At 33.0% G+C, this 27,221-nt stretch overlaps 1 protein-coding gene across 2 annotated transcripts in view; it reads right to left on the bottom strand.

Moving 5' to 3' along the window:
- The window catches only part of AGO3 (argonaute RISC catalytic component 3), a 141,433-nt gene that overhangs the window by 87,831 nt on the left and 26,381 nt on the right, over positions 1-27,221 (bottom strand). For both annotated transcript variants that reach the window (XM_037021309.2, XM_037021310.2), the window contains exons 3-5: positions 15,207-15,327; positions 11,790-11,998; positions 10,621-10,757 (exon numbers count right to left, since the gene is read on the bottom strand). In XM_037021309.2, coding sequence (XP_036877204.1) covers positions 10,621-10,757; positions 11,790-11,998; positions 15,207-15,327 — 467 coding nt within the window. The remainder of the gene's footprint in view (positions 1-10,620; positions 10,758-11,789; positions 11,999-15,206; positions 15,328-27,221) is intronic.

Raw genomic sequence — 27,221 nt, 5'->3', positions numbered from 1 at the left:
AAGCACTATCCTGAAATTGGTGTGTATTTGTCTATGTTTTGATAATTTTACTGCATTTGTATGTACCCAGTATACACTTTTGTTCTGTTTTAAATTTATATAAATAACATAATCTTTTGGTATTTGTTCTCCCCGCCAACACTGTTTTCAATAATAATCCATGTTGATACATGTAGATCTGGTTCATTCATTTAAAGGTTATACAGTACACATTACATAACAATTCATTCAGAAAGTTTACTCATTCTGCCTTTGATAGCAATTAGGCTGTTTCTAATGTTCTGCTATTGCAAATAATGCCTTAGACACATATGCAAGATATTGCTATGGGTTATAGGTTTTAAGATATATGCAATTTCATCTCTTCTAGGTATTGAAAACTTAATTTTTATAAACCTGATGAGAGTGAAATAGTATCTTATTATATTCATTTGCATTTTCCTGGTTACTCATGAATTTGAGAATCTCATTTTCATTTATCGGCCATTTGGGTTTCCTTTGTGAACTACCTACCTGCTTTTCTACTGATCTGTCCTAAGACTTTGTAAAGTTCTTGGTTATATGTGCTACAAATATCTTCTTAGCAATGTTAACTTTGCTTATGGTATCTTTCATAATATACAAGTTTCAAATTTTTATGTAGCCAAGTTTATCAGTATTTTATTCTATGATTCATACATTTTATGTTCAATATTAGAGATATTCTATATTTTTCTAAAAGAATTTAAGATTTTTGCTTTTAACATTTAGGATTGTGATCTACCTAGAAACAAATTTTGGAATTTCTGTGAGATGGGTCTAATTTATATTTTTCATATAGTTAACTGTATAAATACCATTTATTAAATATTCTACTCTTTCCTCACCATAAATTAAGTATTCGAAATACCAACTTGACATTTACAAAGTTTCCATATACACATGTGGCTTATTTCTAGGTTCTCTATTCTGCTTCATTAATCTGTCTCGTCTCTGCACTGAAAGCAGTGTGGTATAGAGATTGTTCTAGTTTTAAAATAAAGAGGGCAATTCTTCCTATATTCTTTAAAATTATACTGGCTTTTCTTGGTCATTTATTTTTCTACATAAATCTTAATATTGAGTTATCAAGTTTCATCATATACCTTATTGGAATTTTACTTAAAATTGCATTTATAGATTAATTTTGGGAGAAATGACATCAAGATGAGTCTTCTCAATGAGCCTGATATATTTCCTTCATTTAGGTTTCCTCTACTTCTTTCACAATAAAGTTTTATGTTTGAGAGACCTCTCAGACATCTTTTATTCCTCTGTACCTCCTTTTCAATCTGAATTATTGATCTCATTTTATTTGTTAAAGCTCAGCTAAGGCATCACTTATTTCTACAACTATTTTTATAAATTTCCAGGCTCATGTGGATGCTCCATGCTCCTCCTCTGCTTTTATTTTTATTCATTTTTTGCTTAATATGACCAAGAATTGTGCTCTGCATGGAGGGTATATACACTGGTGAATAGGATGGTAGAATGGATAGTCGCTAGCTTCATGGAGCTTTCATTTTCATAGGAGTCACAGAATAATAAATACTTTTAATTCAGGGTGACACATGCTACTACAGGAGAAGTACACTGTGCTATGGGAATACATAAGAGAAATACCTAACTCAGATTTGGGCATGGCTGGATGGGGGTGGGGGGGTGGGGAGAGGATTTCAAATACTGCTTCTCAAGGAAGTAACATGTAGACTGAAACCTGTAAGAAGAACAGAAGTTAGCAAATACAATAGTGACTAAATATCATAGTACTGACATCCTTGTTTTACTCTTGATTTTATTGGGACAGATCCTACTGCTTAACTGTGAAACCATCTATTCTCCGAATGTTCCTCCCTTGGCTTCTATGATACCATTTTTGGCTCTTGTCTGCCTGTGATAATCATCAATTGCTCACTGGTCCTTTTTCCTTCTTTAAATGTTAGTATTCCCCATGGCTTTATTCTCCTCATTTTTGTTTTAAATCTAAACACTGTTCCTAAAGAAGTGTTTCCCTTTTTACAGTTTCAAATATAAACTTTTATACTGAGGAGTCCCAAAACTTTTACTTTTGGCTCCCACCACTACAGATTTTCACATCTGCATTTCCAACCACCTACTAGATATCTCTATCCATATGTTCTAGAGAATCCTCAAGAATTGAACGTATTAACATTTTATCTATTTACACACGGTGTATACCGTCAACGAACCAGCAATAGCAAATCTACCTTTCATATTCAACTGACAGAACTGCCATTCATACCTGGTATGAATGAATCATTACTCTGAATGTATGTTGCCAAGTATGTTGTTCTTGGAAACTAGTTTATAATATAATATAGTCGCTGAGCCTGAAGGGTTGGAAACTTATGAAGGTTGCTTCAAAGATTGAAAAATCTCAGAATTTTGCAGGCCAGGTATGAGGATTTTTTTAGTGTATGTGTGTTTTTCTTAGCATGTCAATTTGGCTAGGCTATTAGTTGCCAGTTAGTCAAACACTAATTTAGGTGTTGCTGTGAATGTATTTTATAGTTGTAATTAAAGTTGACTTTAGGTAAAGGACATTATCCTGGATAATTTAATTATCCTGGGTAGGCCTCATCCAGTCAGTTAAAAGGCCTTAAAAGCAGGGCTGAGGCTTCTCCAGAAGACAGAAAGAGAGAGAGAGAGAGAGAGAGAGAAAATAAATCCCACCTATGAACAGCAGCTTTAGTCCTTGCCCATGAGTTCTAACCTGCCCTTCCTGACAGCCTGCCTTAAGAATTTCAGACTTGCTGATCTAGCCCCTACAACTGCGAAGGCAGATCTCTATCTCCTATCGGTTCTGCTTCTCTGATGGAACCTGGCAGATACACTAGGTTTGTAGTTTATTTCTAAAAACAATTACTTCAAAAACTTAGTAAACCTGGTCTACTCATTTCATAATCAGTTCCATGAGCCAGTAACTATACCCAGTTTTTTCCTGGATATAGTTGTTAAACCTATTTTTTAAACTTATTCCTTATAGTATGTTCCTTTCTCTCCATCCCACATTAGACCATCACCATCTCTTACCTGAACTAGTGATTGAAAAAGCCTCCTAACAGGCTTCTCAGATTAGCTTTTTGTCCTCTATCTATTCTCCACACTGCTGCCAGGGGTCTCTTTCTGGAAAACAAATATGATCATGTCACTATCCTTCTTAAAAACTTTTGAAGTCTCCCTACCTACAGGATTGAGATAAATTTGTTTTCTCTTTTATTAATTTTTGTTTTTAACTCTTATTTCCTTCTATTTGCTTTGCATTTGGTTTTCTTTTATTTTACAGCTTGTCAAGATGAATGCTTAGGTCACTGCTGTTTTTCTCCTTTTCTAATAGACATTTAAGGTCTTGTATTCTCCCTAAGCATTGCTTTAACTAATAATACCAGTTCAGATATGTATTATTTTCATTACCCTTCAGTTCAAAATTTCTGAAATTTTCTTTGTGATTTTGTTGACCAATAATTTATTTATAAATCATTTTTTAATAAAATCCAAGCTGGACTTTCAGCTCCAGTAGGAAAATAGCAGCAATTTAATCCCAAATTTTCTCACTTCCTCCTAGAACTCAAAACAGAGCAATGAAGAGAATGTTTAAAAATATAAAACCTCTACATATTCAGTGAACCTAGAAGACAATAAAAACCAGAAAATGCGAAATTATAAGTAAATATGACCCAAAGTACTTGGGACTAGTAGAACCTCTGCACGGGAGAATGATATGAAGTATGAAAGAAGCCAAGTAGAGGAATAGCACATTTTCGCTGCCAGAGAGAGTCCCATCCTCACTGACAATTACAATGTTAAGAATTGAGTTTGAATGAGGGAATCTCAGAAGAAGCAGAGAAAGGAGGTGTAGAAAGTGTCATGAGAGTGAGTGGAGGGGGCATCTAGAATTGACAGATCTCAGATATGACTACTCTTCTAAAACCAAAGTGTGTACTTTTCTTCTGTAATTTTAAGCTTACAGAAAAGTTAAAAGAATAGCACAAAGAACTTTTATATACCCTTCACAATTGTTAATATTAGAGTTGGGATCTTTATGAGCTGTATCCCTTGGTAGCAGAAACTTAGTAAGGGCTTGGTGGAACTTATGGCTGGTAGTTCATATCTCTTAAACATGTAAATTAGTGGGAGGCAAAAGAGACGCGGCTATATTTTGAAGAAAGAATCTATCAGGACAACAGAGGACAGATGACTTGAGGAGAGAAACCAGGAAAACTACTTTGCTTCTAGTGTCCTGTACCACCTTCCCTTCCCACTCCACTCTCTTCTAACAGGTGGTTTGGGAAAACTCAACTCATTCAAATACGAATAAAAAAAGTGGTAAGTATCCATATCAAGATATTATTTTTAAAAAAAGAAAAAAGCAATATAATACCATTGACAAAGAAAACTCAACAGAAAATATCACAAAGCAGGTGAAAATTATAACACTATTTTTTAACATGAATTCAAAAATTCATAATGCAGCTATCAAGAAAGACCTCAGATCAAAAATTTAAGAACTTAGGGAAGACAGCTAGTCAACAGGAGGAAGTAAAATAAGCGTTGCAGAACTCATGAAAGAAATGGAAGAAAAGATGTTTAAAAATCAAAAATTATGACCAAATGGTAAAAATTACACCATAAAAGGCATAATAAGGAACAAATAGGATAGAAATTTTTAAAAAGGAAATAAAATGATAGGATTTTAAAAAAGGGCTTGAACCTACATTTTCAAAGGAAACTTGTTTTAAATAAAACTGCCTCCAAATGGTCAACATTGAGAAAAAATCTAGTAAAGTAACTATAAAAAAAAAAATTTGGGGAACCAGACCAAAAAAGCAAATCTCTTCTAGGAAAAAGAAAATCAAGCTGACATCATACTTCTCTATTGAATATTCAATGTCAGAAAATACCTCTAAGATACATAAGAAAGTATGAGTCAGTAATTTTATGTCTAGCCAAATAGTCCTTCAGGAATAAGGCTACAGATAAATGGTTTCTGATATGCAAAAACTTAGCTCTTATTCATATGAACTCTTCTTGAAGAAACAACTTGAGTACACACTATAATCAAGACATAACAGGAAAAATTTCAGTGAAAGAACTGGTAGTTGGCAGCAATACATTTAATTATATATTTAAGATGAAAACAATGGACATTTAGGTGAAAGAATGGAATGCAACCGTTATACTCTAACAATGAAGGAATAGTAATATATACAAATAAATGAATGATAGGAGTAGAAAACATAAAAAGTAAAATAAACTCATTGATTGCACCCTATAGTAAGAGATAGGAGTCAAAGTTGAAAGTCAAGCACTATAAATTTAAGCAGAATTATAAAGAACACTAAAATAATGCTATAAAAGTAGTGGCTAAAACTAGCTAATAAAGGAGAGGGAAGAAGGGAAGAAAAAGAATAAAGCTAATATAACTGTTACCTATTAAGAAAAAAAAACCCACTTTAAAAAAAGAGAAAGATAAGGATTATAAAAAAGTCTAAGCATGATGGTAACTGCTAGTAGCAAAAAAAAAAAACTTCCTAATATCAGAATCAGTATTTAAAAAGCACAGAAACAGACGACTTAAAGTTTCAAAGACATATATACAGCTGACCTTAACACAATGTAGGGGTTAGGGCCTCTGATCTCCTGGTGCAGTTGAAAATCCCATATAACTCCATATAACTTTTAACTCCCTGAAAACTTAACTACAAATAGCCTATTGTTTACTGGAAGCCTTACTAATAACATAAATAGACAATTAAAATATATTTTGTACATATATCATATACTGTATTCTTATAATAAATTAAGTTAGGAAAAAGAAAATGCTTTTTCAAATTGCCATAAATCTCCAAACATTTTCCAATGTTACTTATTGAAAAAAATTCAAATATAAGCAGACTCCCATAGCTTAAATCGTGTTGTTCAAGGGTCGAGTATAATCAGAAAATACAACATAAAATAATGTGACACAATTAAGACCAAACATTTACATCCTTATCTGTCTTAACTCATCAACAGAAAAAAAGCTTTAGACTGACTCACAAACCAAAACCATTCTATGCTATTGCCAAGATGTATCTATGATTCAGAAAGTATAGAAAAGTTTAAGGAAAGGAAAAATTAATAGATAGGATAAGGCTCACAAAAACATGGAGTACAATCCTTTTATTAGACAATGTAGATTTTTGGCTCAAAGTATAAAAAGAAAGTCACTTTATCACTGATAAAGAGTACAATTCACAATAAGGAAAACAATGAATATATATGTGCTCCCAATAATATAGCAGCAACATTAGAAAAGCAGAAATTACAGGTGATAAAAGGAGGAATAGAAATAGAAATACAGTAATAGTAGGAAATGTAAATTTATTTCTTTCAGTGTGAGAGAATAATTAAATAAAAATAAATAAGGAAAGAAATGATCTGAACAACCTAATAAAAATGGTAGCACACATGGATATTCATTTAACTCTACTCTTCAATTGAACATACCTTATTTTCAAATAACTTTCACAAAAATTGACTGTATTAAGCTATACAAAATACGTCATCAAATTCTAAGAGCAGAAATACAAAACCACATTCTCTAATTAATAAGATGAAACAGAAAGTTATAACAAAGTCAGAAAATAATAAAATCTTTAATTTGAAAATTTAAAGTCTTTCAAACAGTATTTAACTAAGAGGGGAAATACAAATGAAGTTTTTGGTGTTTCTAGAAAATAAAATAATAAAAGTACTATACACACATTAGAAACTTTAGAATATAGCTGAAACTGATCAGGAGAAAATTGTTTTAAATATTTTTATCAATAAGAAAAAAATGAAAGTACATGAACTACTAATATAGCTCAAAAATTTAGAAAACCAACTAAATTAACTGAAGAAAAGTGGAGTGAAAAATTTAAAAAGCTAAAAATAAAAATTAGGAGTCAGAAAACAGAAAACCAGAGAGCTAAAAAAGATTTTTTTCTTTCAAAAGCTCTTTTGCTGGGGGAGAAAAAAAAAATAAACCAGTTGATTAAGTTACCACCTCTCCTAATCAAGAGTAAAAAAGGACAAAGCACAAATACACAAATAAGAAATGAGGGGGAACCACAGAAATAAGACAAAATTTAAAAAAATAAGAAACTACTTTGTAAAAGTCTATATAAATAAACATAGATAAAATAATTTTCTAGTAAGCTATAGCTTGCCAAAACTGAACCCAGAGAGCCTAAACAAGACTAATATTCACAAAAAAAAGGAAGAAGTTTTAAAAGATCCACCAAACAAATCAAAACACATCAGGCCATAAACATTTTACAAAGGAATTCTACTAAATTGTAAAAGAGCTGATAATTTTAATACTATTTAAAAACTAGTGTACATTTTGGGAAAAAGAAAACTTCCAAATGTTTTATAAAACTTAACACTAGTGCCACACCTTGAAAAAGACTGCACAAAAAAAGAGAAGACTGCAGATCAGATCAATCTTACTTTTGCATTTTGATTAAAAAGGTAAAGTATTAGCAAACAGAACACAGAACAACATTAAAGGAACCCAGAAATTCAAGTTTGGCTCAAGGTTGTTAAAAAGAAGAAAAATATCATATTAACACAAGCTCTATTGATGCTAAAAAGAAACCTGACAAAATTCAACATCCATTCTTGATTAAAAGTACTTAATAAACTAGGAATCAAGAGATGTTTCTATACATAATACATAAATATATGTATACATCATACTTAATGCAGAGACATTAGAAGCAGTCCTTCTTATATAAGGATTAAAAAGAGGATGCCCCCTAATCACTACTGCTTAACATTGTCCTAATTAGTCAATATAATCTGATAAGAAAGAATTAAATTTTAAAGGGAGGGATAAACCTTTCACTATCTGTAGTGATATATATGATTACATATTATAACCTAGAAATTCCATGAAAATCACTTATAAAACTATTATAAATAATAATGGAATTCAAAAGGCAGAGAGAAAAAAGTTAGTATGTAGAAATCAAAAGCCTTCATGTACACAAACAATAGCTAGTTAGGATCTATAAACCATTTAATAGTAAAAAGGGGAAGAAAATATATAAGAGTTACAATAACATATGTGCAAATTTTACATGAAGAAAACTTTAAAATACTCCTGAAGAAACAAAAGCAATCTTACAAGGGGAAAGGTACAGTATTTTCTTGGACAGAAAGACTTAGTATCTTAAAAGATGCCAATTTATCTTCATTTATAAATATAATTAGATCTCAATAAAACTAACAGCCCATCCTTCCATACCCATAGGATCAAGACAAGGTGTTTCTAAAGCTTATATGGTAAAATAAATAAGAATGGCCTAGAAAACCCTGAAGAGAAAAATGAGACCAGTATTATAATGTATTAAAAGTCATGAAATAAATGATTGACCAATACATGTAAATGTTTGTGTGTGTATATGTACACACACACACACATACACAAACATACCAAAAAAGAGATAAATTTCTACATGGCAAAAAGACAAAACAAAAATAAGATCATAACCAAAGTCAGAAGACATATAACAACCTAGGGATATTATCTGCAGTTCATATAACAAAGGGCTAACCTCCTTTAGAAAGTTCTCTCAGTAAATGCAAAGACCAAAAGTCCAACAGAAAAAAAAAAAAAGAGCACAGGATAGAAAGTCAATGAAAAAAGATGTAAGGTGGCCCTTGCATATATGAAAAGATGGCCAAATGCAAAATAAGGAAACTATTTCTTGCAAATCTGATTTACAAAAATCTAGAGTTTGACACCTACAGAGGCAAAGGTGTAAGGAGACAGCCTCATTAACTGATGCACAATACTTATAACATCTAGGGAGGGTAATGTGGCAATAATGACCAAAATTACAAATACATTTGTCCTTGACCCATCAATCTCACCTCCTGGGATCCATCTTAAGGATAGGTCTATATATATATATATATATATATATATACACATATGAAATGATGTTCTAAAATGGCAAATAATTAAAAACAGCCCTAGTATACACCTCAAGGAGACATCTGAAATATATCCCCAATGACATATTCCTCCAATGGTTGATGCAGCTGAAAATAATGAGGAAACTATGTACTACTGATCTGGAAAGATCCAGGGATCCTTGAAGAAATAGCTGATTCCAGATACAGGGCAGGAAATAACACAATGAGCTTGGAACATCCTGATGTGCCAGAAAGCAAAAAAAGCATCAAAGAACTAAGGAATTATCAACAAGACATTGTAATATTCCACATAAGAATTGTATCTAATGTAAAAGGAATAACTGAATTAGAAAACATACCAATTAGTGATCCCTCATAAAATAATTTGGGTAATAATAATCAATGAATGGAGTTGTTAGTTATTGAAAGGTTGAGAAATTTACAAATAGAGAGATCAGGCCTACTGATTTCTGAACCTACTGATCAATCTTATTATCACCAAAGTTGGGACCACTAGATACTGTGTGTCTCCTAATACAATATAGTATGAAGCACTTATGAACTATTCTGAACCAGAATTCAATCAAGCTTTTAGGTACAACTTTCATTTTTGGGAAATAAAAGGGATAGAGGTACAAGGTCAGAAACACCACAAGAAGACAAAAGACTAAATTTTTGGATATTCCACAGGACAAGTGACAGTTTCTGCAACAAGTCAACAGAATGAACAAAAGGGAAAAACAAAATAAAACAAGTGGAAAGGAAATAGGATTACTACATTTAAAAAAGGAGTAATAGCTAAATGTGATGTGTGGATCTTCTCTGGACCCTGATTAGAACCAGCTAATTATAAAAAGACATTTGAGACAATCAGGAAAATCTGATAATGGACAGGGTATTGGAGGCTACAAATAAATGATTTAAAATTTCTTACATATGATAATGGTATTATGACTGTGTAAGAAAACTTATTTTTAGAGGCATATAGTAAAGTAGTAGGGACAAAATAACATGCTGAGATCTTATTTAAAAATACTACAATAAAGAGTAAATAGAGATAGTTTAAGGAAAGGTAGAAAAATCCTGATAATTTGGACACAGGTGGTACTTTATCATACTTGTCTCTACTTCTATTTAAAAATATTCATACCTGAACATGAGAATACAATTAGCACCACATTAAGCATCAGCAATAGGTATAATGGGTATAATGCCTGAGGTCCCCATGACTAACAGACTTCTTTTCCTTTAAAACATATATTTTATAATGAAATACTGACAGAGTTAAAAGGACAAAAGTGAGTTATAATAGAAGACTGCTCAGATGATCATGTCAAAGCTTTTATATTTGCTTTAACATGCTTACTTCATGCTACTACTAAACTTTAAATTCTAAGTACTTTCTAAGTACTTTCGAAAGTACTGTGTAAAGGCTTTCTAAATGAAATGTAACAAAAATATAAAGGTTTTTATAGATTGTCTTCATATCCAAATATTATTTCAAGACAACCAGCACATATCATTACATATAAATTATGTATAAAATGTATATATATATTTATATACATCCCCTACACAGAGGCCATACAGAAATTCACTACCCAATATAGAATATGGTTTTAGTTCTCTTACCATCAATATTAAGCATCATTTTCCACATGGCAGGTCGAACAGATTGATGGAATCCAAACCATACTTCCCTGCCCCCTCCCAGAGGGTGGTCATATCCTTCTGGAGCTGAGAAAAAGGAACGCCCCACAGGCGTATATCTACAAAATTAAAATGGCATGTTCAATTCTCTCCTTCTCATAAAAGTATTTAAATCTGCAGAATAGGTGAGTCTAGAACACATACACTTAATACAGCATAATGATGCTTGTCATTAGGAACATATGAAAAAACATTTTCCAAATCTGTGAAAGTAAAAAGCAGCCATTCTAAATGAGGGGGAAAAGAAGAAAGAAAAACATCAGCATCCTTCACTGAAATTTTGGTTCTTAAAACTAATGTCTGAATACGTTTTATTTAAAATACTTTCTTAAAATAGATTTTTTAAAGTTAACTGTTCCAACCTTAGAAAATGCTAAAGAGTAAATAATTATTGATCAAAAAGCCATTTCTGTGTTTACAAGACATACTTTTCTTTAAAAAGACAATAAACATACACACACAAATACACACATATATATATATGAAGTGCTGATGTGATTTAAAAAGCATCAGGTTCAACATAATTTGATACTATTGTATAAACAACATTACCTTTAAAACAAGGCGATTAAACTATAAGAATATGTCTGAAAATTTATCAGTTACATAAATTTGAAGCTCCTAAGAGAAAGGGCTAGACATTTTTTTGAAAAAGTATCCATTAAAATAGCTAAGCTAATAATGTGCATTTACTATCTTTCTTTCCTTTTCCTTTTTTTTTTCGAGTTACACCAACAGCTTTATTGAAAGATGAGGAGAGCAGAGCCTCCTGCCAACCACCTGGCAACAAAGGTCTCAGCCTGGGGCACCTGGGTGTTTTGCAGCCGATAGGGTGTGACCAAACATGTGCAGTCATTTACAGTTGTTTCCCAAGTCAGGGAGGTTCCCACACCCGATGAATATTTACTTTCAAAAGTCAGAGAATTTTCTCTAACCTACTTCTGTCAACTTGTATGTGTGTTATTCTCAACTGAAATAATCAAAATAAACAACAGTTGAAGATTAACAAAAGGTGGACTGTACAATTCACTCTTGGGAGGAAAGCCACCACATTTAAAATCTAAATGGGAAGAAAAACCAGAAGCACCCACTTCATGGAGGGCAGATGTCGTAGCACCACGTCAACAGCATGGACAGGATTAGTGCTGATTGGCTTGTCTAATTCCAGGGGCTCAGGCAAGGTCCGTCCTGTCAGTACTTCATGGAGTAGGTGCCAACTCACCCGAGAGACAAATTTGATTGATACCTTGAAAGGTCGATCTTTTCCACCTTCCCCTGGTAAAGTAACATCTAAATCTACCTGTTGATGGGAAAAGTCAACTGGTAAAAACTTAGGAAGATAAATATAATTATTTTTAAGTTTAACTTATAAAAATATTTAAGAGAAAATAAAGCAAAAAAAGAAGAAACCAATCTCAACATTAAATCAATAGATAATTTCCAAGAAATATTGTTAAGTAAAAAAAAAGTGAAGTACAGAAAATTACAAATAGTATGCCATCTTATGTGTGAAAAAGAAGAATAGGAAAATATTCATGCATCTGCTTATTTTTACAAAAAGAAACACAGGAAGCATGAACCAGAAACAAAGAAATTGGTTACTTTCTGAGTATATTTTTCAGTGTAGTTTTGACTCTTGGAAGCATGTTAAATAAAGTTCTATATATTAAAAAATTAAAAATAAAAATAAAATCAACAAGAATGGAAAAAACTAAAACTCAGTATAAAAAAAATCAAATGAAGCCAAACACATTTCAAATGAATTACATAACCACACTGAAAGAAAGGAAATATTAATACTAGTGACTCTTGAACAGAGTATATGACTTTTATATTCTCAACTGGGGGGAAGAGAGGTGAGTTAGGAAAACTGCATACAAAATAAAAACTTAAACTCTTATTAGTAGGTTTGTTTCCTATATTGATATGACATAGTAATTTAGGAACTATTTTATATGTATTGTTAGATTGAACAAATGAATAAAAATGTTGATGTATGGGGAGCAGGGGTTCAAAGAAGAATATACAAACATGCAATATGGGGACTAAAGGAAAAGTCCTGTAGGGACAGAAAGTAAGTAGAAGAATCAGTTCGAACTCAGGATTTCCAATATACATACTGTATATTGTATACAGCAAGTGGCACTTGAATACATGTCAGGTTTACCATATGACATGTAATATTATTACAATTTATGTATACATATTTCCTACCTCCATATACCCCAGTAGCAATGAGCACATCCAGTACTCGGATTCTGGTTTCTAAATTACATTCCCCCACTAAAAGAAGCCATTGTTCCTTTGAGAAAGGCCAGCTGCAGAGCTACAGCAGGGAAAACATAAGATGAGTGATAATGTTATTGTGCATCTTGTGCCAGAAAGTAAGGAAGTACTAAGGAAAAAAAATGTGTGTAATGTCAAAGGACACAGGAATCAGCTAAAAAGGGCTCCCACTGGTTAAATCCGGGACAATCTGGGAAGTCAAATAAATAGGGGAAGAGAAAATGCTCTCCCTTACAATAAAATACCAACTAATAAATGTAGAAAGAATGACAGAATTAGAAAAATCAACATTAGTACACAGTAATAATCTTTCTATGCAAGAGTCATCAATTAGTAAAAAATCTAATGAGAAACAAAATTCTTAAAATTATCTTCTACATCAAAAGTAAAAACTTCTGTGCATCAAAGGACATGTTCAAGTAAAATGGCAGCCTATGGAATGTGAGAAAATATGTCCAAATCATGTACCTGATAGGTACAGTGATTTCCTAAAACTCAACAACAAAAATGAAACAACCCAATTTAAAAGTGGGCAAAGGACTCAAAAAATACATTTCACCAAAGACAGACAAATGGTCCATAAACACATGAAAAATGTTCAATGTCACTAATCATTAGGAAAATGTAAATCAAAATCACAATGAGTTACCACCTCACACTCATTAGGATGATTACTATCAAAAAACAGAAAACAGCAAGTACTGATGAGGCTGAGGAGAATTTGGAACCCTTGTGCACTGTTGATGGAATGCAAAATCGCCTGTGGAAAACAGTATGGTGATTTCCCAAAACATTAAAAATAAAATTACCAATTATACGATATAGCAACTCCACTTCTAGTATATACACAAGAACTGAAAACAGGAACTAAAACAGATATTTGTACACCCATGTTCATAACAGCATTATTTGCAATAGCCAAAAGGTATCCACCAACAGATGAATAAACAAAATTTGGTATATCCATACAATGGAATATTATTCAGCCTTAAAAAGGAAGGATATTCTGACACATGCAACAACATGGAAGAATCTTAAGGACATTATGGTAAGTGAAATAAGCCAGTCACAAAAAAGGTAAGTACTGTATGATTCCACTTACAAGAGGTACTGAAAGTAGTCCAATTCACAGAGAGAGAAAGTAGATGGTGGTTGCCAGGGAATAAGGAAAAGGGGAGAATGGGTACCGAGTTTCAGTTTTACAAGATAAAAAGAGTTATGGAGGTGGATGTTAGTAATGGTTGTGAATGCACTTAATGCCACTGAACGGTACCTGAAAAATGGCTCAGATGGCAAATTTTATGTTATGTGTATTTTATCACAATTCTAAAGAAAAATATGTCCCCACAAGAGTGAAGAAAAAAGAGTGACTTGACAGGAGAAATGTGGCAGATACCAATTTAAACTGTGATCAAAATTAGCATCACTGTTAATGGAACAAGCATATATTATGTGCCTCTTGATATGATGCACTGATAAGGAAAGAAGACACTAATATTCTTGCCAAAAATGCTTAATAGGAATTTAATCAAGAGGAAACATCAGAGAAGCCCGGACTGAGGGATAGCTACAAAATAACTTTCCTGTAATCTTCAATCATGTTAATGTCATGAAAAAAAAAATGGCTGGGAAATTGTTCCAGAATAAAGAAGACTAAAAAGAAATGATATCTAAATACAATCACAAATCTGGACTGGATTCTGTACTAAGGCAAAAAAAGATTAAAGGACATTATTGGAACAAATGACAAAACTGGAATATGGATTGTTGATTAGATAAAAGCACCATTTTGATGTAAAATTTAGTGAAGTTGTTAAGTGTAGTTTTTATCCTTGTTCTTAGGAAATACATATTAAAGGACATGATGTAAGCAGCTTACTCTTAAGTGGTTCAGGAAAAAAATTTTCTTTTTTTTGTTTTCTCTCTATAGCCTATAGATACGCTATAGAGAGAGATACACATACATGCTTACTTGTATGTTAGAATGATAAAACAAATGTCACAAACATGAAGAATACTGGTGAATCTGGGTAAAAAGGATATGTGAAGTCTGCACAATTCTTATAACTTTTTTATGTCCGAAATTATTTCAAAATAAGAAGTTAAAAAAGACAAATGATACACACTTACATATACAGACTAATAAAATAAAATAGTATTGAGTGCATTAGAAAGGAGACATTGCCAAAGTACAGCTTTCCAATAAAGAATGCATATCTTACTCCAGTAGTCGCCACAGGAAGTGGATTGGCTGTGTAAAGGCTTCTTTTTCCATCATAAACTGGTCTACGGTCTCCAAATATAGTTACTTTAAAATGCTGAACCATAGAGTCAACCACCTCCCTAAAAAAAGGGGAAAATATATTCATGTAATCCTGTGCATGATGAAATACAAGAATTTTAACTTGTTTCTTATATTATTTAAAGCTGTCACATTCTAAAAGATAACTGTACACGGTAAAGGTACAGCTTCCAGAACCATAGCTTAGAATACCAGAAAGACTGATTTCTGGCAAGAGACAATATGAATTTCACAAAAGACAGAGAATGAATCCAGTGAATTACTTAATCTTTCTGGGTTACAGTAGATCTGCAAAATATTATTCTTAGAAACTGACCTCTAATCTCTTTCAGCATCTCTAAACATTACCTGTCACATTCACCTCTTTTTTTCAGAGTTTCATGCTCTTTTCTCTGTGCTCAAACAGCACCTAGTACATGTATCTATTAGAACACTTATTCCACTGTATTATAATTATTATATACTTTGCTGCTACCAGACTGTGAGATTCTTGAGAGCAATAAAAACACTTGTACTTTGCACCTCTGTCCCCCATCCTACCTCTCCACTCCATGCCTGCAGTAGTATCTAGCCAGTAAGGATATTTTGAAACCTCTGTGTTTATCCAGCAAACATTTTTATCACATATATATTTACATGGAAAGATATTCAGTACTTTTACACTTAAAAAATTATATAGAATAATACCAAACATTCACAAATCAATATTTATTTTTATACATGTTATTTGTATAAGCAGTGGAAAGACATATAGAAGGATATGTACCAAATAGATACAGTGGTTACCTCTGGACAGACAAGTAGAGAGAATGATTTTTTATTTTGTTTAAGCAATCTAAATATGTTATAATGAGAATATACCCACAAAATACTGGTAATATATTTACAATACGTTTAAAAGGATGAAAAAAGAAAAGACTTAATTATAGCACAGGCAAGTAGGTAGGCAAGAGGGAAAGAACAAAAGTATTTTCTGAAACAAAATAATTCAGCTGACTTGATAACCAGCAATTTTGTACATTCTCGAAGTTATTATTTTCCCCCCTTTTCAAACTTTGCTAAAACTACTTAAGTAAAGATTAAGGCTTTTTTAGAGGAAAAGTTTACAATAAAAATTTGACTCAGATGAGTTTTTGCATACAAAGCATATTTGAAATTTTTCTGCCATTAAAAAAATTTTTTTGTGAGCATTATCAATTCCAGTTTCTTAAGTGAAATTTTACACATCAAATTTGTCATGATGTTTTGACTATTTTGTCATTTTTCTACTCACCAATAAACTGGTGCAATTTTAAGCTTACCAAATTCTGGCAACCAAATCAAACCACTCTAAGGATTAAAATAGTGGAGGAGATTGAAATAGTAGGGCTAAAACATCATGGAGATAAAAAAAAGTTCTGCTTTGAATACACAATATTCAAGTATATTCTTAGTCAGTGTTCTAACAGTGCATAGTATTGCTCAATGAACTGCAAGAATCTCTAATGGAATATATCTAAAGCTGAGTTCAACATATTTCCCTAAGTCAAATCTCGTTATCTTCCTGTTTACTACTCTTTAATTATTGGTGCTTACATCTTCCCATGAACCCAGATTCAAAATCTGACTCATCTCTTTAGACAATCAGTTGTTGATTTCATCTCTGCAGCTGTAGTACTTCTTTTATTGTTATTATTATTATTATTATTATTATTATTATTATTAAGGTATCATTGATATACACTCTAATGAAGGTTTCACAAGAAAAAGAATGTGGTTATTACATTCACTCTTATTATCAAGTCCCCTCCAATACCCCATTACAGTCACTGTCCATCAGTGTAGTAAGATGCCACAGAATCCCTATTTGTCTTCTCCGAACTACACTGTCTTCCCTGTGATCCCACACACCACATGCACCAATCATGATACCCCACAATCCCCTTCTCCCTCACTTCCCTCCCTGCCCTCCCACAATCCCCTCCTTTAGTAGCCACTAGTCCCTTCTTGGAGTTTGTGAGTCTGCTGATATTTTGTTCCGTCAGTTTTGTTTCATTGTTATACTCCACAAATGAGGAAGTCATTTGGTATTTGTCTTTCTCTGCCTGACTTATTTCACTGAGCATAATGTTCTCCAGCTCCATCCACGTTGTTGCAAATGGTAGGATTTGTTTCTTTCTTATGGCTGAATAGTATTCCATTGTGTATATGTACCACTTCTTTAACCATTCATCTACAACTTAGGTTGCTTCCATATCTTGGCTATTGTAAATTATGCTGTGATAAACATAGGGGTGCATATGTCTTTTTGAATCAGAGAAGTTGTTTTCTTTGGGTAAATTCCTAGGAGTGGAATTCCTGGGTCAAATGATATTTCTATTTTTCGTTTTTTGAGGAATCTCCGTACTGCTTTCCACAATAGTTGAACTAGCTTACATTCCCACCAGTAGCGTAGGAGGATTCACCTTTCTCCGCAATCTCGCCAGCATTTGTTGTTCTTAGTCTTTTCAATGCTGGCCATCCTAACTGGTGTGAGGTGATATCTCATTGTGGTTTTAATTTGCATTTCCCTGATGATTAGTGATGTGGAGCATCTTTTCATGTGTCTGTTGGCCATATGAATTTCTTTTTTCAAGAACTGTTTCTTCATATCATCTGTCCATTTTTTAATCGGGTTCTTTGCTTTTTGGGTGTTGAGACGTGTGAGTTCTTTATATATTTTGGATGTTAACCACTTGTTGGACATGTCATTTACAAATATATCCTCCCATACTGCAGGATACCTTTTTGTTCTGTTGATGGTGTCCTTTGCCGTACAGATGCTTTTTAGTTTGATGTAGTCCCATGTTTTCATTTTTGCTTTTCTTTCCCTTGCTCAAGGAGATGCGTTCAGGAAGAAGTTGCTCATGTTTATATTCAGGACATTTTTGCCTATGTTGTCTTCTAAGAGTTTTATGGTTTCATGACTTACATTTAGGTCTTTGATCCATTTTGAAATTACTTTTGTGTATGGGGTTAAACAATAATCCAGTTTCATTCTCTTGCTTGTAGCTGTCCAGTTTTGCCAACACCAGTTGTTGAAGAGGCTGTCATTTCCCCATTGTATGTCCATAGTTCCTTTATCATATATTAATTGACCATATATGCTTGGGTTTTATATCTGGGCTCTCTAGTCTGTTCCACTGGTCTGTGGGTCTGTTCTTGTGGCAGTACCAAATTGTCTTTGATTACTGTGGCTTTGTAGTAGAGCTTGAAGTTGGGAAGCGTAATCTCCCCTGCTTTATTCTTCCTTCTCAGGATTGCTTTGGCTATTCAGGGTCTTTTGTGGTTCCATATGAATCTTAGAACTATTTGCTCTAGTTCATTGAAGAATGCTGTTGTTATTTTCATAGGAGTTGCACTGAATCTGTAGATTGCTTTAGGCAGGATGGCCATTTTAACAATATTAATTCTTCCTATCCATGAGCAAGGGATGTGTTTCCATTTATTGGTATCTTCTTTAATTTCTCTCATGAGTGTCTTGCAGTTTTCAGAGTCCAGGTTTTTCACTTCTTTGGTTAGGCTTATTCCTAGGTATTTTATTCTTTTTGATGCAATTGTGAATGGCATTGTTTTCCTGATTTCTCTTTCTGCTAGTTCATTGTTAGTGTATAGGAATGCCACAGATTTCTGTGTATTAATTTTGTATCCTGCAACTTTGCTGAATTCAGATATAAGATCTAGTAGTTTTGGAGAGGATTCTTCAGGGTTTTTTTAATGTACAATATCATGTTATCTACAAAATGTTTAACTTTTTCTTAACCAATCTGGATGCCATTTATTTCTTTGTGTTGTCTAATTGCTATGGCAAGGACCTCCAGAACTATGCTGAATAAAAATGGAGAGAGTGGGCATCCTTGTCTAGTTCCCAATCTTAAAGGCGAGGCTTTCAGCTTCTTGCTGTTAGTTATGATGTTAGCTGTGGGTCTGTCATATATGGTATTTATTATGTTGAGGTACTTGCCCTCTATATCCATTTTGTTGAGAGTTTTTATCATGAATGGATGTTGAATTCTGTCAAATGCTTTTTCGGCATCTATGGAGATGATGATGTGGTTTTTGTCCTTCTTTCTGTTGATGTGGTGGATGATGTTGATGGATTTTCTAATATTGTACCATCCGTGCCTCCTTGGAATAAATCCCACTTGATCATGGTGGATGATCTCTTTGATGTATTTTTGAATTCAGTTTGCTAATATTTTGCTGAGTATCTTTGCATCTATGTTCTTCAGGGATATTGGTCTGTAATTTTCTTTTTTTGTGGTGTCTTTGCCTGGTTTTGGTATTAGGGTGAAGCTGGCCTCATACAATGAGTTTGGAAGTATTTCCTCCTCTTCTACTTTTTGGAAAACTTTTAGGAGGATGAGTGGTAGGTCCTCACTAAATGTTTGATAAAATTCAGTGGTGAAGCCATCTGGTCCAGGGGTTTTGTTCTTAGGTAAGTTTTGATTACCACTTCAATTTCATTGCTGGTAATTGGTCTGTTCAGATTTTCTGTTTCTTTCTGGGTCAGTCTTGGAAGGTTGTATTTTTCTAGAAAGTTGTCCATTTCTTCTAGGTTATCCAGTTTGTTACCATATAGTTTTTCATAGTATTCTCTAATAGTTCTTTGTATTTCTGTGGTGTCTGTAGTGATTTTTCCTTTCTCATTTCTGATTCTGTTTATGTGTGTAGACTCTCTTTTTTTCTTGGTAAGTCTGGCTAGGGGTTTATCTTTTTGTTTATTTTCTCTAAGAACCAACTCCTGCTTTCATTGATTGTTTTTACTGTTTTATTCTCAATTTTATTTATTTCTGCTCTAGTCTTTGTTATGTCCCACCTTCTACTGATTTTGGGTGCCATTTGTTCTTCTGTTTCTAGTTTTGTCAATTGTGAGTTTAGACTGTTCATATGGGATTGTTCTTCTTTTCTGAGGTAGGCCTGTATTGCAGTATACTTCCCTCTTAGCACGGCCTTCACTGCATCCCACAGATTTTTGTGGTGTTGAATTATTGTTCTCATTTGTCTCCATGTATTGCTTCATCTCTGTTTTTATTTGGTCATTGATCCATTGGTTATTTAGGAGCATGTTGTGAAGCCTCCATGTGTTTGTGGGATTTTTCATTTTATTTGTGTAATTTATTTCTAGTTTCATACCTATGTGGTTTGAGAAGCTGGTTGGTGGAATTTCAATCTTTTTAAATTTATTGAGGCTGTTTTTGTGGCCTAGTGCATGATCTATTCTTGAAAATGTTCCATGTGCACTTGAGAAGAATGTGTTTCCTGCTGCTTTTGGGTGAAGTGTTCTGTAGATGTCTGTTAGGTCCAGGTGTTCTAATGTGTTGTTCAGTGCCTGTGTCTCCTTATTTTGTGTCTGGTTGATGTGTCCTTTGGAGTGACTAGTGTGTTGAAGTCTCCTAAAATGAATTCATTGCATTCTATTTCCCTCTTTAATTCTGTTAGTATTTGTTTTATATATGTAGGTGATCCTGTGTTGGGTGCATAGATATTTATAATGGTTATATCCTCTTGTTGGACTGACCCTTTTATCATAATGTAATGTGCTTCATTGTCTCTTGTTCTTTTCTTTGTTTTGAAATCTGTTTTGTCTGATACAAGGTCTGCAACTCCTGCTTTTTTTCCCTATTAGTTGCATGAAATATCCATCCCTTCATTTTTAGTCTGTGTATGTCTTTGGGTTTGAAGTGAGTCTCTTGTAGGCAGCATACAGATGGGTCTTGTTTTTTTTTATCTATTCAGTAACTCTATGTCTTTTGATTGGTGCATTTAGACCATTTACATTTAGGGTGATTATCGATAGGTATGTACTTACTGCCATTGCAGGCTTTAGATTCATGGTTATCAAAGGTTCAAGGTTAACTTCCCTACTATCTAAGAGTCTAATTTAATTCACTTAGTAAGCTATTACAAACACAATGTAAAGGTCCTTTTTTTCCCTCTTTTTTCTTCCTCCTCTATTCTTTATATATTACGTATTGGAAAATGAATTTTTAACTCAATCTGGCTTACAGAAATAACTCTCCCCTAGAACACTTCCCTCTGAGACCACCACTGACCTCTTAAACATAGTCTCTTTTCAGCCTTTACACTCTGGGCCTCTTTTATCATTTGCTACTGTGCTCAGTCCTTGAAAATCATGATCCCTGTTTTACCTTCTATGAAACAGCTTCTGTTTCTTCCTGGTTCTCCTATCTTTCTAATCTCTAAGTGTCTTCACTGAAGAATGTGAAATAATAGTATCCCCTGAGATCTGGTCTCAGTTCTCTTGACTCTACACACTCTCCCTAGCTTTTAACTATCACTTATATGTTGGTGTGTCGCAAATCTCAATTTCCATCTCAGCCCTAGTTTGAGCTTTAGGCACTTATTTGTAATAATCTATTGAACTTCTCCATTTTGATGTTTCTTACACAATTTGACTTACAAATATCCAAAACACATGATAAAAATACTTGGTCCTTTTACCATCCATATTTCTGTTAAAGTCATCACCATTGCACAAGCTAATAATTATGAAGCCACTCTTACTTCTTCCCTTTCCATACATACCTAAGTTTACCTAAGTTGGTCATTCTTCTAAATTTTACATTTAAGCCCTCCTTTCATCACCACTGCCACTGCTGTTATTTAAGTCTTAGAAAACGCTACTTCTAATCTAGAAAAGTAGGTACCAGAGGTAGTAGGAGGTATGCTGGAGTATGAGAAAAAGTTATTAGTATTTATACTTAATTTTCATCAACAGAAATTAAGATTTCTAATATTCATGAAAATGGACTGACTACTGTTATCTTCACTAAGTCTCTATCAGATGTAAATATAGCACCCAGGAATCCTAAAAGAATAATGGGAACTCTGCAAGATATAGAAGTTATTAGTGGAAGTCACTCATTCATTCATTTTCAGCATGTTGCAAATTATTTCTTTTTTTTTATTTTGGTATTATTAATCTACAATTACATGAGGAACATTATGTTTACTAGACTCCCCCCTTCACCAAGTCCCCCCCTCATACCCCATTAGTCACTGTCCATCAGCGTAGTAAGATGCTGTAAAACCACTACTTGTCTTCTCTGTGTGTTGCAACTTATTTCAGTTTAAGTGTGTGGTACATATTCAATCAGGTTTTTGGTTCATTAATCTAAAATGTCAAGTTATTAATAATTCCAAAATAGTTTATTTCTCCACCTTTAATTTTTCTATATACAATGTGTTAGAATGGTAATATATGTATATAAGTTAAAAATTTTTAAATATGTGTTCATATATATTTCCTTACCTATTGTTGAATGCATGGTCAAACATATTTTAACTAATGGGGATGAATTTGAGGACCAGTGATCTAGACTACTGTAATAACCTTCCAAATATTCTCTAGGACTCCTCTGATCTTTCCCTTCTCTGATTATTCTCCATACTGCCATTGGTTCTGCTTTTAAATATAGATGTTCTTCATTTGCTCAAAAGCCCATGCTCTCTCCTATGTGGATTATTCTTTCTCCTGGTCTACTGGGCAACTATCCAGTTCACACACCATGTCATGTACTCCAACTTCCTTCCAAAAGCAGGAATCATTATTCTTTCATCACAGCACATAATGCACATCTCACAGGGCTTGTCACCCCACACAGACTATGAAATCCTTATTAGGAACCGTGTCTTATTTATCCTGTTATCTCCAAAATCCAGCAAAGTGCCTGACATAAAACATGGTGCAATCAATTAAATAGCTAATGAAAACATAGGAAAGATCCAAAAATGATCCCTGAGTTAAATTTTAAAAGTTATTATTAAAAGTTTAAAAGTTATTAGAAGTTATATAGAAAAAAACTATAATTCCAGTGAGAGTCCAGTGAGAGTCCATATGTCCTTTAAATATAGTACCAATATCATTCTACCTTGGTACAACCACATGGAAAATTCAGGTAATTGGTACAAATTGGTTTAACCCAGTCTAAGAAAAAAAAAATGGAGCAGACTAAAAGTAAATCATAACACATCTGTACAATGCAATACTATACAGCTATTATAAGTTCAATTTATACAAATGGATAGATTTTAAGAATAAACCCTACCTACTAGTCCCTGATAATTAGATAATACTCACTTATAAAAGCATCTTTGAGTTTTAGATATATATATATAATAGAAATATTAGCCAAAAGATTACTTTCTATTGAGTAATTTAGATGCTACTTTAAGAGAATTTTGAGATTTGAAATATTCACCATTTGTTAGCTTTCCTATCTTTCAAATGATTAATAAGGGAAATCAAACTTGCTTATTGATTGACCTTCCCCAAGAGAGCTAAACATTCAAAACTACACCATTGTATCTTCACTGGCAATTTTCTGAGGTAGGTCCTCTAAATAATTTTCATCAGAATTATCTCCCTCTGTAGACACGACACCAAAAGAACAAATGGCATTAGGAAAAAATTAATTGGACTTCATCAAAATAAAAAATGTGCTTCAAAGGACACCATCAAGAAACTGAAAAGAATACATAAAGAAAGGGGAAAATTTTGCAAATCATTGTACCTGATACAGGACTTTTAGCTAGTATGTATAAAGAACTCCTACAACTCAATGATGAAAAGACAAATGATCCAATTTAAAAACAGGCAAAGACCTGAACAGGTATTTCTCCAAAGATAAACAATGGGCAGTAAGTACATGAAAAGATGCTTAACATCATTATCCATCAGGGAAATGCAAATCAAAATAACAATGAGATACTACTTAATACCCATTAGGATGGCTATAATAGAGGACAGATTACTAATGTTGGTGAGGATGTGGAAACACTGGAATCATCATACATTGTTAGCGAGAATGTAAAACGATACAGCCACTTTGGAAAAGAATCTGAAAGGTTAAACACAAAGTCATCATCACATGATTCCACTCTTAGGTATACACCCAAGGGAAATAAAACATTTGTCCATACAAAATCCTGTACATAAATGTTCACAGCAGCATTATTCATAAGAGCTAAAAAAGTGCAAACAACTCATGTGTCCATCGACCGATGACAAATAAACCGTGGAATATTATTCAGTAATAAAAAGGAATGAAGTATGATACATGCTACAACATGAATGAACCTTGAAAACATTATGCAAAGTGAAAGTGGTCACATAGAAGGCCACATATTGAATAATTCCATTTATATGAACTGCCCAGAAAAGGCAAATCTAGAGAGACAGAAAGTAGATTAGTGACCGGTAGGGGCTGTGAGGCAGGAGGCAATGGGGAGCAATTGCTAATGAGTATGGGGTTTCTTCTTGGGAGGGTGAAATTTTCTAAAATTAGATCTAAAAAGTTAAATGTTCTAAAATGTTCTAAAATATTTGAGCATGTGGCATATGGACAAGAGAAACCTCATATGTGCTTATTTAAATACTGCTGCATTTTGGTGATGGCAATATGCTATCTCTGTGAACATACTAAAAACCACTGAATTGTACACTTTAAATGAGTGAATTGTATGGAATATGAATTTTACATCAATAAAGTTATTTTTAAAAAGTATGTCCCTCTCTTGGCATACTAGCCAACTGTAACACTATGCCAATAATATTCCTAATAACAGCAGAAAGGGCGTTGCTTCCAACATTCTGATATGAGATTTCCATTTCAGAGACTAAATAGAAACAATATAGATTTATATTTTTTCTTATAAAATTCAAAAATCAGTATTACATTATATCTATATACAATATGCAAATATTTGGCCTTATGTCATTAATCATTATAGAATAGTAACAGCAATTATAATAGTGCAATGATTATAAGATGATATTTAATCTATAAAATTGAACCAAAAAATATTCAACCACAACCTACTACTTCAATTCTTTCATATCTTTACTCATGTTTACAATAGATACTGCAGTTATAATTATGCTGTATATATAATTTTTTCCATGTATTTATTTCACTACTCAATGGTTCTGAGTATGTAATAATCTATTTGACCCCACATATGCTTAGTAGTTGGACAAACTAGCATTTATGCTCTAGGTCATAATATTTCTAAAAATATTTGATTTTTAGTTATTGAGAGCATTCACTTCTGAAAAACAAAACTAGAAACATTTAAAATCTGCTTAACAAATGTTCTTTCACCAAATGATTGTTTTCAGTCAGTCATTAAATATGAAAAAAAGAAAAATACATTCCCCCAAAGGGGTGAGGAAAGGACAAAACAAAGCAGTAGACAGAAAGTCTAAAGGAGAAAAGCTGAATAAAAAAATTATTCATAAGCATTTCTTGGATATTTTATCTAAGAAAACTCTTCTGACTAAAGTGGAAACTTGTTTGGCTACAATACATCATTCTACTATTGTGATTAATGCTATAGTGCCAAATATCTGAGCATGAGGCATATGGACAAGAGAAACCTCATATGTGCTGATTTAAATACTGCTGCATTTTAGTCCATAACTGCTTAGTTGATATTGAAATGGAACTGTAAAGTTTTATCTAGTCCTTCTAATTTCTGCAATTCCAGCTGAGAAAGTATAGGAATTAAACCAATTTCAGAAGCCCACGAACAATTTTTAATGACTAGTTATGTAATAATATTGCAAAAACTAAAGACAAAAGCTAGTCTTTTGAAGAAAATTAAGGGAATAAGTTTAACAGATATTTATATAAAATCAAGTCAATATTATAAACAAAGAATAAAGTTGATTTATGACATTTTTAGAGTACAAAAAGTACTCTTTTTGATAGTGCCTCCTATCAAATCTCAAATAAAAGGTACATGATAAAAAATTTCCATTTGGAAACATCTAAATTACAGATACTTTACTCGTACTGAAAACAACATAACAAGACAAAGCAACCTACAGAAGAAATATTATTAGGAATGTCAATAGGATCCTAGGTTAAAACCAAAATGTACTGCACTAATTATATGTATTTTCCTCCCAAACTGAACTAACATGCTGAGCATCTACATGTGAAACTCTATGCTATGCAATTTCACATACACTCATACAATACACAAATACTTCCTTCACCCCCACCAAAAAAAAGGAGAAGGAACAAATCCAATAAGCAACTTTGTTCTTTTTTTTACTTAATACTCCCTCAACGCCAACCCATATTGTCTTCTAATGATTTTGTTTTCCTAACATTTTCATCATATATTCTCCTACTTAATGAATTAGCTATAACAATTCTCCACTATATACTGCCAAAGTTAGGGTTGATTCTTTTAAGGCAGGGCAAGGTGGAGAGGAAGTAGTAAGGAATTCAGCTGAGAAATATCTGCCTTAGACATTTGATCAGTTACATTTAATGCCTTAGACATTTGCTTAAATTAATAAATGCCTTTAAAAAATGTCAACATCTACCAAAGGGGTCAGGATTATCTTTCATTCAAATTTGCATATTAACATTAATTCTGAGAAACAAGAAAGAGGGAATTTGAAAGCACAGCATGAGACAGTTAAGTCTCTGCAGTGGATTATAGCTAGGAGACAGACAAGAGAGAGGAAGGAGTATAAGACAAAGATCAGTCAATAGATCCTAAAAGGGAAGGGCATTGAAAATCCCTATCTAGGCATACATAGCCCTCTGTTAATATCCAGTTCTCTTTTCTGTCCCTCACCATCATACTCATACCATTTTATTTTTATGAGCATTTCATTCATTCTATTTATTATGTGCCAATCACTAAGTTAAGATCAGAACTACAAGGATGACAGTAAAGAATATTCCTTTTCATGAAGAGGTTATACTCTGAGAAGTAGGGAGCAAAGAGTAACCACAATGCACTAAAAATATTATAACAGAGGTGTACACCAAGTACTACAGGGTCATAAAAAAATGAATTACCATCTGACTGGAGTTTAAAAGATGTGCCTTAAAAAATAACAGAGGTCTGCCAGATAGAGAAGGGCAGAGAG

The sequence above is a fragment of the Manis javanica genome, chromosome 4 (assembly GCF_040802235.1).
Source record: "Manis javanica isolate MJ-LG chromosome 4, MJ_LKY, whole genome shotgun sequence".
Lineage (NCBI taxonomy): Eukaryota > Metazoa > Chordata > Mammalia > Pholidota > Manidae > Manis > Manis javanica.
Note: the sequence above shows the minus strand (reverse complement) of the source record. Positions and strands in the feature narration are given on the sequence as shown.